This window comes from Oncorhynchus mykiss, chromosome 11 (assembly GCF_013265735.2).
Source record: "Oncorhynchus mykiss isolate Arlee chromosome 11, USDA_OmykA_1.1, whole genome shotgun sequence".
Taxonomy (NCBI): Eukaryota; Metazoa; Chordata; class Actinopteri; order Salmoniformes; family Salmonidae; genus Oncorhynchus; species Oncorhynchus mykiss.
In genome coordinates, this window is record NC_048575.1 from 221,768 (window position 1) to 239,322 (window position 17,555).

At 47.2% G+C, this 17,555-nt stretch overlaps 1 protein-coding gene across 2 annotated transcripts in view; it reads left to right on the top strand.

Annotated features, from left to right (window-relative positions):
- Nucleotides 1–17,555, top strand: part of dlec1 (DLEC1 cilia and flagella associated protein) — a 114,489-nt gene that overhangs the window by 28,416 nt on the left and 68,518 nt on the right. For both annotated transcript variants that reach the window (XM_036934638.1, XM_036934639.1), the window contains exons 10-17: nucleotides 4,861–5,034; nucleotides 6,250–6,386; nucleotides 9,842–9,934; nucleotides 10,040–10,130; nucleotides 10,431–10,593; nucleotides 13,664–13,856; nucleotides 13,956–14,177; nucleotides 17,165–17,258. In XM_036934638.1, coding sequence (XP_036790533.1) covers nucleotides 4,861–5,034; nucleotides 6,250–6,386; nucleotides 9,842–9,934; nucleotides 10,040–10,130; nucleotides 10,431–10,593; nucleotides 13,664–13,856; nucleotides 13,956–14,177; nucleotides 17,165–17,258 — 1,167 coding nt within the window. The remainder of the gene's footprint in view (nucleotides 1–4,860; nucleotides 5,035–6,249; nucleotides 6,387–9,841; nucleotides 9,935–10,039; nucleotides 10,131–10,430; nucleotides 10,594–13,663; nucleotides 13,857–13,955; nucleotides 14,178–17,164; nucleotides 17,259–17,555) is intronic.

Consider the following 17,555-nt stretch of genomic DNA (forward strand, 5'->3'; position numbering starts at 1 on the left):
CACCTGGGAGACACACCAAACATGTGGAAGAAGGTGCTCTGGTCAGATGAAACCAAAATTGAACTATTTGGCAACAATGCAAAACGTTATGTTTGGCGTAAAAGCAACACAGCCCATCACACTGAACACACCATCCCCACTGTCAAACATGATGGTGGCAGCATAATGGTTTGGGCCTGCTTTTCTTCAGCAGGGACAGGGAAGATGGTTAAAATTGATGGGAAGATGGATGGAGCCAAATACAGGACCATTCTGGAAGAAAACCTGATGGAGTCTGCAAAAGACCTCAGACTGGGACGGAGATTTGTCTTCCAACAAGACAATGATCTAAAACATAAAGCAAAATCTACAATGGAATGGTTCAAAAATAAACATATCCAGGTGTTAGAATGGCCAAGTCAAAGTCCAGACCTGAATCCAATCGAGAATCTGTGGAAAGAACTGAAAACTGCTGTTCACAAATGCTCTCCATCCAACCTCACTGAGCTCGAGCTGTTTTGCAAGGAGGAATGGGAAAAAATGTCAGTCTCTCGATGTGCAAAACTGATAGAGACATACCCCAAGCGACTTACAGCTGTAATCGCAGCAAAAGGTGGCGCTACAAAGTATTAACTTAAGGGGGCTGAATAATTTTGCACGCCCAATTTTTCAGTTTTTGATTTGTTAAAAAAGTTTGAAATATCCAATAAATGTCGTTCCACTTCATGATTGTGTCCCACTTGTTGTTGATTCTTCACAAAAAAATACAGTTTTATATCTTTATGTTTGAAGCCTGAAATGTGGCAAAAGGTCGCAAAGTTCAAGGGGGCCGAATACTTTCGCAAGGCACTGTAGCATGAGAGCAACACAACAACAAAATGGTAGCAACACAACATGGCAGCAACACAACATGGCAGCAGCACAACATGGTAGCGTACAAAACATTATTGGCACAGACAACAGCACAAAGGGCAAGAAGGTAGAGACATCAATACAATCCTATTACACCGGCTCTGAAGCTCGTCGGATGTGGCAGGGCTTGCAAACTATTACGGAAGGGAAACCAAGCCGCAAACCTTTTATGCTCGCTTCGAGGCAAGCAACACTGACTCATGCATGAGAGCACCCGCTGACCTCTAAACAGGGCAACATTCACAAGGCCGAAGGGCCAGACGGATTACCAGGACGTGTAATCAGAGCATGCGTGGACCAACTGGCAAGTGTCTTCACTGCCATTTTCAACCTCTCCCTGAACGAGTCTGTAATGCCTACATGTTTCAAGCAGACCACCATAGTCCCTGTGCCCATGAAAGCGGAGGTAACCTGCCTAAATGACTACCGCCCCGAAGCACTCACGTCGGTAGCCAGGAATTTCTTTGGAAGGCTGGTCATGGCTCACACCAACACCATCCCTAGACCCACTCCAATTTGCATACCGCCCCAACCGATCCACAGATGACGAAATCTCAATTGCACTCCAGACTGCCCTTTCTCACCTGGACAAAAGGAACACCTATGTGAGAATGCTGTTCATTGACTACAGATCAGTGTTCAACACCATAGTGCCCACGAAGCTCATCACTAAGCTACGGACTGTGGGACTAAACACCTCCCGGTGGATCCTGGACTTCCTGACGGGCCGCCCCCAGGTGGTGAGGGTAGGTAGCAACACATCTGCCATGCTGATCCTCAACACTGGAGCTCCATGGGTGCGTGCTCAATCCCCTACGGTACTCCCTGTTCACCCATGACTGCGTGGCCAAGCACAACTCCAACACCATCATTAAGTTTGCTGATGACACAACAGTGGTAGGCCTGATCACCGACAACGATGAGACGGCCTATAGGGAGGAGGTCAGTGACCTGGCAGTGTGGTGCCAGGACAACAACCTCTCCCGCAATGCGAGCAAGACAAAGGAGCTGATCGTGGACTACAGGAAAAGGACGGTTGAACAAGCCCCCATTCACATCGACAGGGCTGTAGTGGAGCGAGTCGAGAATTTCAAGTTCCTCGATGTCCACATCACCAACAAACTTTCATGGTCCAAACTCACCAAGACAGTCGTGAAGAGGGCACGGCAACACCTTTTCCCCCTCAGGAGACTGAAAAAATGTGTCATGGGTCCCCAGATCATCAACAAAAATCTACAGCTGCACCAGCGAGAGCAGCCTGACCGGTTGCATCACCTCCTGGTATGGCAATTCCTCGGCATCCGACCGTAAGGCACTACAGAGGGTAGTGCATAATGTCCTCCTCCCTCTGTCCTACTGTTTTTATTAGTGTAATGTTACATAGGCTTACATTTTTGAAGTCAGCTGTAGAGAGAGTCTATTTACACAAGATGATAAATAGTGAAGTGAAGAACAAACACCATTGTAAATACAACCCACGTTTATTTATTTTCCATTTTGTACTTTAACCATTTGCACATCGTTACATCACTGTATATACAGTTGAAGTCGGAAGTTTACATACACTCAGGTTGGAGTCAATAAAACTTGTTTTTCAACCACTCCACAAATTTCTTGTTAACAAACTATAGTTTTGGCAAGTCGGTTAGGACATCTACTTTGTGTATGACACAAGTAATTTGTCCAACAATTGTTTACAGACAGATTATTTCACTTATAATTCACTGTTTCATAATTCCAGTGGGTCAGAAGTTTACATACACTAAGTTGACTGGGCCTTTAAACAGCTTGGAAAATTCCAGAAAATTATGTCATGGCTTTAGAAGCTTCTGATAGGCTAATTGACATAACTCGAGTCAATTGGAGGTATACCTGTGGATGTATTTCAAGCCCTAACGTCAAACTCAGTGCCTCTTTGCTTGACATCATTGGAAAATCAAAAGAAATCAGCCAAGACCTCAGAAAAAAATTGTAGACCTCCACAAGTCTGGTTCATCGTTGGGAGCAATTTCCAAACACCTGAAAGTCCCACGTTCATCTGTACAAACAATAGTACGCAAGTATAAACACCATGGGACCACGCAGCCGTCATACTGCTCAGGAAAGAGACGCGTTCTGTCTCCTAGAGATGAACGTACTTTGGTACGAAAAGTGCAAATCAATCCCAGAACAACAGCAAATGACCTTGTGAAGATGCTGGAGGAAACGGGTACAAAAGTATCTATATCCACAGTAAAACGAGTCCTATATTTACATAACCTGAAAGGCCACTCAGCAAGGAAGAAACCACTGCTCCAAAACCGCCGTAAAAAAAGCCAGACTACGGTTTGCAACTGTACATGGGGACAAATATCGTACTTTTTGGAGAAAAGTCTTCTGGTCTGATGAAACAAAAATAGAACTGTTTGGCCATAATGACCATCGTTATGTTTGGAGGAAAAAGGGGTAGGCTTGCAAGCCGAAGAGCACCATCCCAACTGTGAAGCACGGGGGTGGCAGCATCATGTTGTGGGGGTTCTTTCCTGCAGGAGGGACTGGTGCACTTCACAAAATAGATGACATGATGAGGACGGAAAATTATGTGGATATATTGAAGCAACATCTTAAGTCAGGAAGTTAAAGCTTGGTCGCAAAATGGTCTTCCAAATGGACAATTACCCCAAGCATACTTCCATTGTTGTGGCGAATTGGCTTAAGGAAAACAAAGTCAAGGTATTGGAGTGGCCATCACAAAGCCCTGACCTCAATCCCATCGAAAATTTGTGGGCAGAACTGAAAAAGCTTGTGCGATCAAGGAGGCCTACAAACCTGACTCAGATACACCAGCTCTGTCAGGAGGATGGGCCTCATGCTTCTACACCTGCATTGTTTACTGTTTGGGGTTTTAGACTGGTTTTCTGTACAGCACTTTGATATATCAGCTGATGTAAGAAGGGCTATATAAATACATTTGATTTATTTCGGCTACCCAAAACGTTTGATCCAAGTCAAACAATTTAAAGGCAATGCTACCAAATAATAATTGAGTGTATGTGAACTTCTGACCCACGGGGAATGTGATGAAATAAATTAAAGCTGAAATAAATCATTCTCTCTATTATTATTCTGACATTTCACATTCTTCAAATAAAGTGGTGATCCTAGCTGACCTAAGACAGGGAATTATTACTAGGATTAAATGTCAGAAATTGTGAAACTGATTTGAAATGTATTTGGCTAAGGTGTAGGTAAACTTTTGACTTCAACTGTATATATAATATGACATTTGTAATGTCTTTGTTCTTTTGGAACTTTTGTGAGTAATGTTTACTGTTAATTTCTGTTTATTTCACTTTTGTTTATTATCTACTTCACTTGTTTTGGCAATGCTAACGTATGTTTCCCATGCCAATAAAGATCAATGCTAACATATGTTTCCCATGCCAATAAAGATCAATGCTAACATATGTTTCCCATGCCAATAAAGATCAATGCTAACATATTTTTCCCATGCCAATAAAGATCAATGCTAACATATTTTTCCCATGCCAATAAAGATCAATGTTAACATACGTTTCCCATGCCAATAAAGATCAATGTTAACATACGTTTCCCATGCCAATAAAGATCAATGTTAACATATGATTCCCATGCCAATAAAGATCAATGTTAACATATGTTTCCCATGCCAATAAAGATCAATGCTAACATATGTTTCCCATGCCAATAAAGATCAATGCTAACACATGTTTCCCATGCCAATAAAGATCAATGTTAACATATGTTTCCCATGCCAATAAAGCCCCTTGAATTGAATTGAAATACAACTGCGGTCTTAATGATTCTGAGTAAAGAGGAGATAATGTTGAGTCCCAAATATCACCCTATTCCCTATATAGTGCACTAAAGTCCTGGTCAAGAGTAGTGCACTATAAATGTAATAGGATGCTGTATGGGATGCAGTCACTGACGGTGTTGTTGTGTCATCAGGCAGGTTTCCAGGCGAGGGGGGTATCGTAGCCCCTGGGATGTCCTGCCAGTACACAGTACGGTTTGCTCCAGACTCCCTGGCTGACTACCAAGACTTCCTGGTTGTAGAGAGTCAGGCCCAATACCCACTGCTGGTTCCCATCGAGGCCCGCAGACCGCCACCTATACTGACACGTGAGTGGTCCTAACCTCCGCCCATACTGACAGGTGAGTGGTCCTAACCTCCGCCCATACTGACACCTGAGTGGTCCTGACCTCCGCCCATACTGACACCTGAGTGGTCCTGACCTCCTCCCATACTGACAGCTGAGTGGTCCTGACCTCTTCCCATACTGACAGCTGAGTGGTCCTGACCTCTTCCCATACTGACACCTGAGTGGTCCTGACCTCTTCCCATACTGACACCTGAGTGGTCCTGACCTCTTCCCATACTGACACCTGAGTGGTCCTGACCTCCTCCCATACTGACACCTGAGTGGTCCTGACCTCCTCCCATACTGACACCTGAGTGGTCCTGACCTCCTCCCATACTGACAGCTGAGTGGTCCTGACCTCCTCCCATACTGACAGCTGAGTGGTCCTGACCTCCTCCCATACTGACAGCTGAGTGGTCCTGACCTCCTCCCATACTGACACCTGAGTGGTCCTGACCTCCTCCCATACTGACACCTGAGTGGTCCTGACCCCCTCCCATACTGACAGCTGAGTGGTCCTGACCTCTTCCCATACTGACACCTGAGTGGTCCTGACCTCTTCCCATACTGACACCTGAGTGGTCCTGACCTCTTCCCATACTGACACCTGAGTGGTCCTGACCTCCTCCCATACTGACACCTGAGTGGTCCTGACCTCTTCCCATACTGACACCTGAGTGGTCCTGATCTCCTCCCATACTGACACCTGAGTGGTCCTGATCTCCTCCCATACTGACACCTGAGTGGTCCTGACCTCTTCCCATACTGACACCTGAGTGGTCCTGATCTCCTCCCATACTGACACCTCAGTGGTCCTGACCCCCTCCCATACTGACACCTGAGTGGTCCTGACCCCCTCCCATACTGACAGCTGAGTGGTCCTGACCCCCTCCCATACTGACAGGTGAGTGGTCCTAACCTCCCATACTGACACCTGAGTGGTCCTGACCTCCTCCCATACTGACAGCTGAGTGGTTCATACTACCTAACGAGCAATGATGTTATTATGATCATTGATTGCTCCGTATAGCGTAGCCTAATGCAGTACACCTCTAACCAAACTGTTGCCCTTGAGTGTTACCTAAAGAAAATTGAAAACAGAATAAAAGTGTACTTAGTTAGTGATTAAGCTCATTCTACCACACACCCTTATGTGTACTGACTTGGTTTGTCCCTCTGTCTTGTGTCCGCCCAGTGCCCAGTGTTCTGGACTGTGGCTACTGTCTGGTAGGAGGGGTGAGATTCAGACAGTTCCTGTGTTGTAATGAGGGCCTCAGTGCTGGAACCTTCTGTATCCTCCCCCGGAGACAGTGGCCCGCCTCCAACATCAGGGTAAATACAATCACCTCTGGGTTAGGGTGTTAGGGTTAGAGGTCAAAGGGTAAATACAATCACCTCTGGGTTAGGGTGTTAGGGTTAGAGGTCAAAGGGTAAATAAAATCACCTCTGAGTTAGGGTGTTAGGGTTAGAGGTTAAAGGGTAAATAACCCATGTCACACCCTGGCCTGACCAAAATAATAAAGGAAACACAAAATACTTCGACCAGGGCGTGACAGAACCCCCCCCCCCCTAAGGTGCGGACTCCCGGACGCACATCAAAATCAATAGGGAGGGTCCGGGTGGGCGTCTGTCCATGGTGGCGGCTCCGGCGCGGGACGCGGACCCCACTCAATCAATGTCTTAGTCCCTCCTCCTCGCGTCCTAGGATAGTCCACCCTCGCCGCCGACCATGGCCTAGTAGTCCTCACCCAGAATCCACCTGGACTGAGGGGCAGCTCGGGACTGAGGGGCAGCTCGGGACTGAGGGGCAGCTCGGGACTGAGGGGCAGCTCGGGACTGAGGGGCAGCTCGGGACTGAGGGGCAGCTCGGGACTGAGGGGACGCTCGGGACTGAGGGGCAGCTCGGGACTGAGGGGACGCTCGGGACTGAGGGGACGCTCGGGACTGAGGGGAAGCTCGGGACTGAGGGGAAGCTTGGGACTGAGGGGAAGCTCGGGACTGAGGGGAAGCTCGGCACTGAGAGGAAGCCCAGCACTGAGAGGAAGCTCAGCACTGAGAGGAAGCTCAGCACTGAGAGGAAGCTCAGCACTGAGGGGAAGCTCAGCACTGATGGGAAGCTCAGGCAGGTAGTTGGATCCGGCAGATCCTGGCTGGCTGGTGGTTCTGGCAGATCCTGGCTGACTGGCGGATCTGGAAGAGTCTGGTTGACTGGCAGATCTGGAAGAGTCTGGTTGACTGGCAGATCTGGAAGAGTCTGGTTGACTGGCAGATCTGGAAGAGTCTGGCTGACTGGCAGATCTGGAAGCGTCTGGCTGACTGGCAGATCTGGAAGAGTCTGGCTGACTGGCAGATCCTGGCAGACTGACGGATCTGGCTGCTCCATGCTGACTGGCGGCTCTGGCTGCTCCACGCTGACTGGCGGCTCTGGCTGCTCCATGTAGACTGACAGCTCTGGCGGCTTCTTACAGACTGGCAGTTCCTTGCAGGCTGGCAGCCCTGGCTGCTCCATGCAGACTGGCAGCTCTGGCTGCGCTGAACAGGCAGGAGACTCCGGCAGCGCTGGAGAGGAGAAAGGCTCTAACAGCGCTAAACAGGCGGGAGACTCCGACAGCGCTGGAGAGGAGGAAGGCTCTGACTGCGCTGAACAGGCGGGAGACTCCGGCAGCGCTGTAGAGGAGGAAGGCTCTGGCAGCGCTAGATAAGCGGGAGACTCCGGCAGCGCTGGAGAGGAGGAAGACTCTGGCAGCGCTGGACAGGCGAGGCGCACTGTAGGCCTAATGCGTGGTGCTGGCACTGGTGGTAGAGAACACGCACAGGAAGCCTGGTGCGGGGAGCTGCCACCGGAGGGCTGATGCGTGGAGGTGGTACTGGATAAACCGAACCGTGCAGGCGCACTGGAGCTCTTGAGCATCGAGCCTGCCCAAATTTACCTGGCTCAATGCCCACTCTAGCCCGGCCGATACGAGGAGCTGGTATGTACCGCACCGTGCTATGCACCCGCACTGGAGACACCGTGCGCACCACAGCATAACACGGTGCCTGCCCGGTCTCTCTAGCCCCCCGGTAAGCACAGGAAGTTAGCGTAGGTCTCCTACCTGGCGTAGCCATACTCCCTGTGAGCCCCCCCCCAATAGATTTTTGGGGCTGACTCTCGGGCTTCCATCCGCGTCGCCGTGCTGCCTCCTCAAACCAGCGCCTCTTCGCTTTCGCCGCCTCCAGTTCTTCTTTGGGGCGGCGATATTCTCCAGGCTGTGCCCAGGGTCCTTTTCCGTCCAATATCTCCTCCCAAGTCCAGAAATCCTGTGATCGCTGCTCCTCCTGCCTGTCACCACGCCGCTTGGTCCTGTTGTGGTGGGTGATTCTGTTACGGTTTTCTTCGGGTGAAGTAGAGTCGGACCAAAATGCAGCGTGGTTGATTCGATACATCTTTAATAAAGACGAAAAACGAACGATACAAAACAACAAACGGAATGTGAAAACCTATACAGCCTATCTGGTGACAACAAACACAGAGACAGGAACAATCACCCACGAAACACTCAAAGAATATGTCTGCCTAAATATGGTTCCCAATCAGAGACAACGATAATCACCTGCCTCTGATTGAGAACCAATTCAGACAGCCATAGACTTTGCTAGAGAACCCCACTAAGCCACAATCCCAATACCTACTAAAACCCCAAGACAAAACACACCACATAAATGAACCCATGTCACACCCTGGCCTGACCAAAATAATAAAGAAAACACAAAATACTTCGACCAGGGCGTGACAATTATGATCTGTAGGACAGGGTTATATTATGGTCTGTAGGACAGGATTATATTATGGTCTGTAGGACAGGGTTATATTATGGTCTGTATAACAGGGTTATATTATGGTCTGTAGGACAGGGTTATATTATGGTCTGTATAACAGGGTTATATTATGGTCTGTAGGACAGGGTTATATTATGGTCTGTATAACAGGGTTATATTATGGTCTGTAGGACAGGGTTATATTATGGTCTGTAGGACAGGGTTATATTATGGTCTGTAGGACAGGGTTATATTATGGTCTGTAGGACAGGGTTATATTATGGTCTGTAGGACAGGGTTATATTATGGTCTGTAGGACAGGGTTATATTATGGTCTGTAGGACAGGGTTATATTATGGTCTGTAGGACAGGGTTATATTATGGTCTGTATAACAGGGTTATATTATGGTCTGTATAACAGGGTTATATTATGGTCTGTAGGACAGGGTTATATTATGGTCTGTAGGACAGGGTTATATTATGGTCTGTAGGACAGGGTTATATTATGGTCTGTAGGACAGGGTTATATTATGGTCTGTATAACAGGGTTATATTATGGTCTGTAGGACAGGGTTATATTATGGTCTGTAGGACAGGGTTATATTATGGTCTGTAGGACAGGGTTATATTATGGTCTGTATAACAGGGTTATATTATGGTCTGTATAACAGGGTTATATTATGGTCTGTAGGACAAGGTTATATTATGGTCTGTAGGACAGGGTTATATTATGGTCTGTATAACAGGGTTATATTATGGTCTGTAGGACAAGGTTATATTATGGTCTGTAGGACAGGGTTATATTATGGTCTGTATAACAGGGTTATATTATGGTCTGTAGGACAGGGTTATATTATGGTCTGTATAACAGGGTTATATTATGGTCTGTAGGACAGGGTTATATTATGGTCTGTATAACAGGGTTATATTATGGTCTGTATAACAGGGTTATATTATGTCTGTAGTAATTCTTCATCTCTCACTGCCAGTCTGTAGTAACTACCAGCTTTGCTGAGGAGCCCCCGTTTGCAGTCAGCCCCTCCCTATTTGAGCTGCAACCTGGGCAGACCACAGTAGTGGAGGTGAGTCAATCAGCCGTTTTGGTCATATCACAGCCTCTAAAGTCAGATAGTGCTTTGTCTGCACTGAGAAACTGTGTGTGTGTCTGCGTGTGCGTCATGTCCCAGGTGGTGTTCTTCCCAATGCTGGCAGAGAGTTGCTCCCAGGTCTTCACCATAGTATGTGACAACTGCCAGGTCAAAGACATCACTGTACAAGGTGTGTGTCTGTCTCCAGGTCAGGGCCAGCTGATAGGCCTAGAGCTGGTGTGTGTCTGTCTCCAGGTCAGGGCCAGCTGATAGGTCTAGAGCTGGTGTGTGTCTGTCTCCAGGTCAGGGCCAGCTGATAGGTCTAGAGCTGGTGTGTGTCTGTCTCCAGGTCAGGGCCAGCTGATAGGTCTAGAGCTGGTGTGTGTCTGTCTCCAGGTCAGGGCCAGCTGATAGGTCTAGAGCTGGTGTGTGTCTGTCTCCAGGTCAGGGCCAGCTGATAGGTCTAGAGCTGGTGTGTGTCTGTCTCCAGGTCAGGGCCAGCTGATAGGTCTAGAGCTGGTGTGTGTGTCTGGGGAAGAAGAGGTCCCTGCTCTCGGAGAACTCTGTGACGTCACAGCTGAACACTATGTCCGCTTCCCCACTGCCAACCCTCACTCCGTCCAACAGAAGACACTCACCATCAGGAACAACACGTAAGTCCTGCTACCTGCCCTAACCCTTAAAAACTCCTAAAGTCGATGTCAGCGCCCCCACATACATCTAATTAGCATATTTTAAAAACCCTATTAGTACCCGTCAGTTTTAACTAGACTAGAGATATCTGTTTTTTTACATTTGATACGTCTCAATCCTCCGATGTCACACTTCCCCATCTGTGGTGAAAGGTGACAGAGTTCGAGTGGTGTGTATCAGACCATGAGACATCTGTGGTGAAAGGTGACAGAGTTCGAGTGGTGTGTATCAGACCATGAGACATCTGTGGTGAAAGGTGACAGAGTTCGAGTGGTGTGTATCAGACCATGAGACATCTGTGGTGAAAGGTGACAGAGTTCGAGTGGTGTGTATCAGACCATGAGACATCTGTGGTGAAAGCTGACAGAGTTCGAGTGGTGTGTATCAGACCATGAGACATCTGTGGTGAAAGGTGACAGAGTTCGAGTGGTGTGTATCAGACCAAGAGACATCTGTGGTGAAAGGTGACAGAGTTCGAGTGGTGTGTATCAGACCATGAGACATCTGTGGTGAAAGGTGACAGAGTTAGAGGGGTGTTTGACAGACCATGAGACATCCCATCTGTGGTGAAAGGTGACAGAGTTCGAGTGGTGTGTATCAGACCATGAGACATCCCATCTGTGGTGAAAGCTGACAGAGTTCGAGTGGTGTGTATCAGACCATGAGACATCCCATCTGTGGTGAAAGGTGACAGAGTTCGAGTGGTGTATATCAGACCATGAGACATCCCATCTGTGGTGAAAGGTGACAGAGTTAGAGTGGTGTGTATCAGACCATGAGACATCCCATCTGTGGTGAAAGGTGACAGAGTGGTGTTTGACAGACCATGAGACATCCCATCTGTGGTGAAAGGTGACAGAGTTTGAGTGGTGTGTATCAGACCATGAGACATCCCATCTGTGGTGAAAGGTGACAGAGCTAGAGAGGTGTTTATCAGACCATGAGACATCCCATCTGTGGTGAAAGGTGACAGAGTGGTGTTTGACAGACCATGAGACATCCCATTTGTGGTGAAAGGTGACAGAGTGGTGTTTGACAGATCATGAGACATCCCATCTGTGGTGAAAGGTGACAGAGTGGTGTTTGACAGACCATGAGACATCCCATCTGTGGTGAAAGGTGACAGAGTGGTGTTTGACAGACCATGAGACATCCCGATAATTGGTCTTTTCACTAAAACGTCTGTAGCATTCGAACGGTTTGAGCTACAAACTAATGTGACCCCTCTGTAGAAATGCGAGACTCTCAGGAACACTAGGACACCCACAGGCCTCACAAGGTTAATCTGAAGGTCCCCCGGTAGCAGTCAAAACATCAAGTATATATGGAGACTGTTCCGTGACAAAAATAAGGGGTTAAATACATGTAAAAAAATAAATAAATTAAATATAATGTTTCCTGATCTTTCTTCCAGTACAGATATAGGACAGACTCTTCAGAACAAACTTCCTTTTATTTTTTTTGTTGGGGGGGGGACTATCTGTTGTTTCATGTAGTGAATCTGTTATTCAATGCGTTTGTATGGGCTAATAAATAAATATTTATATATTTATATTTTGATAATTCATGGGATCTCAAAATTCTAAATCAAATAGCTAAATGATCCTTGGTATGACTTTCTTAAAACAATTCCATATATATCTTAGTAGAAGCCCCCTCCCCACCTGGGATCAACAACAACACGTTAGACCAGCTACCTGCCCTAACCCTTAAACTAACCACCATCAACAACAACACGTTAGACCAGCTACCTGCCCTAACCCTTAAACTAACCACCATCAACCACAACACGTTAGACCACCTACCTGCCCTAACCCTTAAACTAACCACCATCAACCACAACACGTTAGACCACCTACCTGCCCTAACCCTTAAACTAACCACCATCAACAACAACACGTTAGACCACCTACCTGCCCTAACCCTTAAACTAACCACCATCAACAACAACATGTTAGACCAGCTACCTGCCCTAACCCTTAAACTAACCACCATCAACAACAACACGTTAGACCAGCTACCTGCCCTAACCCTTAAACTAACCACCATCAACAACAACACGTTAGACCAGCTACCTGCCCTAACCCTTAAACTAACCACCATCAACAACAACACGTTAGACCACCTACCTGCCCTAACCCTTAAACTAACCACCATCAACAACAACATGTTAGACCAGCTACCGGCCCTAACCCTTAAACTAACCACCATCAACAACAACACGTTAGACCAGCTACCTGCCCTAACCCTTAAACTAACCACCATCAACAACAACACGTTAGACCAGCTACCTGCCCTAACCCTTAAACTAACCACCATCAACCACAACACGTTAGACCAGCTACCTGCCCTAACCCTTAAACTAACCACCATCAACCACAACACGTTAGACCACCTACCTGCCCTAACCCTTAAACTAACCACCATCAACAACAACACGTTAGACCAGCTACCTGCCCTAACCCTTAAACTAACCACCATCAACAACAACACGTTAGACCAGCTACCTGCCCTAACCCTTAAACTAACCACCATCAACAACAACACGTTAGACCAGCTACCTGCCCTAACCCTTAAACTAACCACCATCAACAACAACACGTTAGACCAGAACCCCTTTCCAAATGTAATGTTTCAGATCTGATCTATATGTTTCTGTAGATGTTTGTAGAAATCTCTCTTTCTGTAGAATACTTTTTCTCACTTTTTTTTCCTCTCTGTCTTTGTCTCTCTGTCTGTCTCTGTCTGTCTCTGTCTGTTTCTACTCTCTCTCTCTGTCTTGTTTCTACTCTCTCTGTCTGTTTCTACTCTCTCTCTCTGTCTGTCTCTGTCTGTTTCTACTCTCTCTCTGTCTGTTTCTTCTCTCTGTTTCTTCTCTCTCTCTGTCTGTTTCTACTCTCTCTCTCTGTCTGTCTCTGTCTGTTTCTACTCTCTCTCTGTCTGTTTCTTCTCCCTCTCTGTCTGCTTCTTCTCTCTCTCTGTCTGTTTATTCTCTCTCTCTCTCTCTCTATATGTCTGTCTGTGGGTCAGTCACTTGGAGCTGACGTTCCATTGGCAGATCATGCAGCCCAACTTGCAGACCCTCCTCCCTGGGGAGATCCCTGACCCCGCCCACATCCAGTACCACTTGGCCAATGACGATGTGTTCTACGTCAGCCCCGCCTCCGGCCTGCTAACCCCCCTACAGGACCATGAGTTCCTCCTTACATACCAGCCCCAGCAGGTAACCTCTGACCTCTAACCCGACTGGACCATGAGTAGCTGTAGGGTGTGACTCACTAGGTGCATCAGTGTAGTAAACGTTGATGTGTGTTTTCTCCAGTTGATGGACTACCACCGTGTGTGTCACCTGGTAGTGAGGGACGTCCCAGAGCTGCCCAGAGAGGATGAACCTCTGGACACCGCCCCCAAGGTGAACGATGTGATTGTCATGGAGATAGAGGTCAAAGGGTTGACACAGGCCTACCAGGTCCTGTTGGAGCCTTATTCTATTCATATCCCTGGAGAGGTGTTCATAGGCACCACCATCCGCAGGAGCTTCAAGGTAATCAGTTATGATAGTACATCAATGAGATACTTTATGTTTACCCAGTGGGCAAATTGACCAAGTGACGCGCTTACATCCAAATTGACCAAGTGACGGGCTTATGTCAAAATTGGCCAAGTGATGCGCTTACATCCAAATTGACCAAGTGATGCGCTTACATCCAAATTGACCAAGTGACACGCTTACATCCAAATTGGCCAAGTGACACGCTTACGTCCAAATTGACCAAGTGACACGCTTACATCCAAATTGACCAAGTGATGCGCTTACGTCCAAATTGACCAAGTGATGCGCTTACATCCAAATTGACCAAGTGATGCGCTTACATCCAAATTGACCAAGTGATGCGCTTACGTCCAAATTGACCAAGTGACACGCTTACGTCCAAATTGGCCAAGTGACGCGCTTACATCCAAATTGACCAAGTGATGCGCTTACGTCCAAATTGGCCAAGTGACACGCTTACGTCCAAATTGGCCAAGTGACACGCTTACGTCCAAATTGGCCAAGTGACACGCTTACGTCCAAATTGGCCAAGTGACACGCTTACGTCCAAATTGACCAAGTGATGCGCTTACGTCCAAATTGACCAAGTGATGCGCTTACGTCCAAATTGGCCAAGTGACACGCTTACATCCAAATTGGCCAAGTGACACGCTTACATCCAAATTGACCAAGTGATGCGCTTACGTCCAAATTGACCAAGTGACACGCTTACATCCAAATTGACCAAGTGATGCGCTTACGTCCAAATTGACCAAGTGATGCGCTTACGTCCAAATTGACCAAGTGACACGCTTACGTCCAAATTGACCAAGTGATGCGCTTACGTCCAAATTGACCAAGTGACACGCTTACGTCCAAATTGACCAAGTGACACGCTTACATCCAAATTGACCAAGTGATGCGCTTACGTCCAAATTGACCAAGTGACACGCTTACATCCAAATTGGCCAAGTGACACGCTTACGTCCAAATTGACCAAGTGATGCGCTTACGTCCAAATTGACCAAGTGACACGCTTACATCCAAATTGACCAAGTGATGCGCTTACGTCCAAATTGACCAAGTGATGCGCTTACGTCCAAATTGACCAAGTGATGCGCTTACGTCCAAATTGACCAAGTGATGCGCTTACGTCCAAATTGACCAAGTGATGCGCTTACGTCCAAATTGACCAAGTGATGCGCTTACATCCAAATTGACCAAGTGACACGCTTACATCCAAATTGACCAAGTGATGCGCTTACGTCCAAATTGACCAAGTGATGCGCTTACGTCCAAATTGACCAAGTGATGCGCTTACATCCAAATTGACCAAGTGACACGCTTACATCCAAATTGACCAAGTGATGCGCTTGCGTCCAAATTGACCAAGTGATGCGCTTACGTCCAAATTGACCAAGTGATGCGCTTACGTCCAAATTGACCAAGTGATGCGCTTACATCCAAATTGGCCAAGTGACACGCTTACGTCCAAATTGACCAAGTGATGCGCTTACGTCCAAATTGGCCAAGTGACACGCTTACATCCAAATTGGCCAAGTGATGCGCTTACGTCCAAATTGACCAAGTGATGCGCCTACGTCCAAATTGGCCAAGTGATGCGCTTACATCCAAATTGACCAAGTGATGCGCTTACATCCAAATTGACCAAGTGACACGCTTACATCCAAATTGACCAAGTGACACGCTTACATCCAAATTGACCAAGTGATGCGCTTACGTCCAAATTGGCCAAGTGACACGCTTACATCCAAATTGGCCAAGTGACGCGCTTACGTCCAAATTGACCAAGTGATGCGCTTACGTCCAAATTGACCAAGTGATGCGCTTACGTCCAAATTGGCCAAGTGACACGCTTACATCCAAATTGACCAAGTGACACGCTTACATCCAAATTGACCAAGTGATGCGCTTACGTCCAAATTGGCCAAGTGACACGCTTACATCCAAATTGGCCAAGTGACGCGCTTACGTCCAAATTGACCAAGTGATGCGCTTACGTCCAAATTGGCCAAGTGATGCGCTTACGTCCCAAATTGGCCAAGTGACACGCTTACATCCAAATTGACCAAGTGATGCGCTTACGTCCAAATTGGCCAAGTGACGCGCTTACGTCCAAATTGACCAAGTGATGCGCTTACGTCCAAATTGACCAAGTGACGCGCTTACGTCCAAATTGACCAAGTGATGCGCTTACGTCCAAATTGGCCAAGTGACACGCTTACGTCCAAAAGCAGTTGGTGAACTGGTGATGTCTTTGCCCACAGGGTAAGTATAGTAGTCTATGTTCTCTTCTCCAGACCACCATGGTACCAGTAGTCTCTGATGGTCTGTTCTCTTCTCCAGACCACCATGGTACCAGTAGTCTCTGATGTTCTGTTCTCTTCTCCAGACCACCATGGTACCAGTAGTCTCTGATGGTCTGTTCTCCAGACCACCATGGTACCAGTAGTCTCTGATGGTCTGTTTTCTTCTCCAGACCACCATGGTACCAGTAGTCTCTGATGGTCTGTACTCTTCTCCAGACCACCATGGTACCAGTAGTCTCTGATGGTCTGTTCTCTTCTCCAGACCACCATGGTACCAGTAGTCTCTGATGGTCTGTTCTCTTCTCCAGACCACCATGGTACCAGTAGTCTCTGATGGTCTGTTCTCCAGACCACTATGGTACCAGTAGTCTCTGATGGTCTGTTCTCCAGACCACCATGGTACAAGTAGTCTCTGATGGTCTGTTCTCTTCTCCAGACCACCATGATGCCAGTAGTCTCTGTTCTCTTCTCCAGACCACCATGGTGTCAGTAGTCTCTGTTCTCTTCTCCAGACCACCATGGTGTCAGTGGTCTCTGATGGTCTGTTCTCCAGACCACCATGGTACCAGTAATCTCTGATGGTCTGTTCTCCAGAACACCATGGTACCAGTAGTCTGTGATGGTCTGTTCTCCAGACCACCATGGTACCAGTAGTCTTTGTCTCTTCAGATGTGGAACAACAGCAGATCCAGAATCGCCTTCCATTGGGAGAGGAGCGGTGACTGTCACATCATGGAGGTGGAGCCCCCTGCTGGGGAAATAGGTACACATCATGGTCACACACAGATAGATAGAGGCCAATGTATAAATAACATATATGTATATGCGTATATTTCCAGCTTATCCATACTGTATACATTTTACAGACAGTCTATATATTTAGTCCACATCCTTCCAGCTTATCCATACTGTATACATTTAACAGACAGTCTATATATTTAGTCCACATCCTTCCAGCTTATCCATACTGTATACATTTAACACACAGTCTGTATATTTAGTCCCCATCCTTCCAGCTTATCCATGCTGTATACATTTAACACACAGTCTATTTATTTAG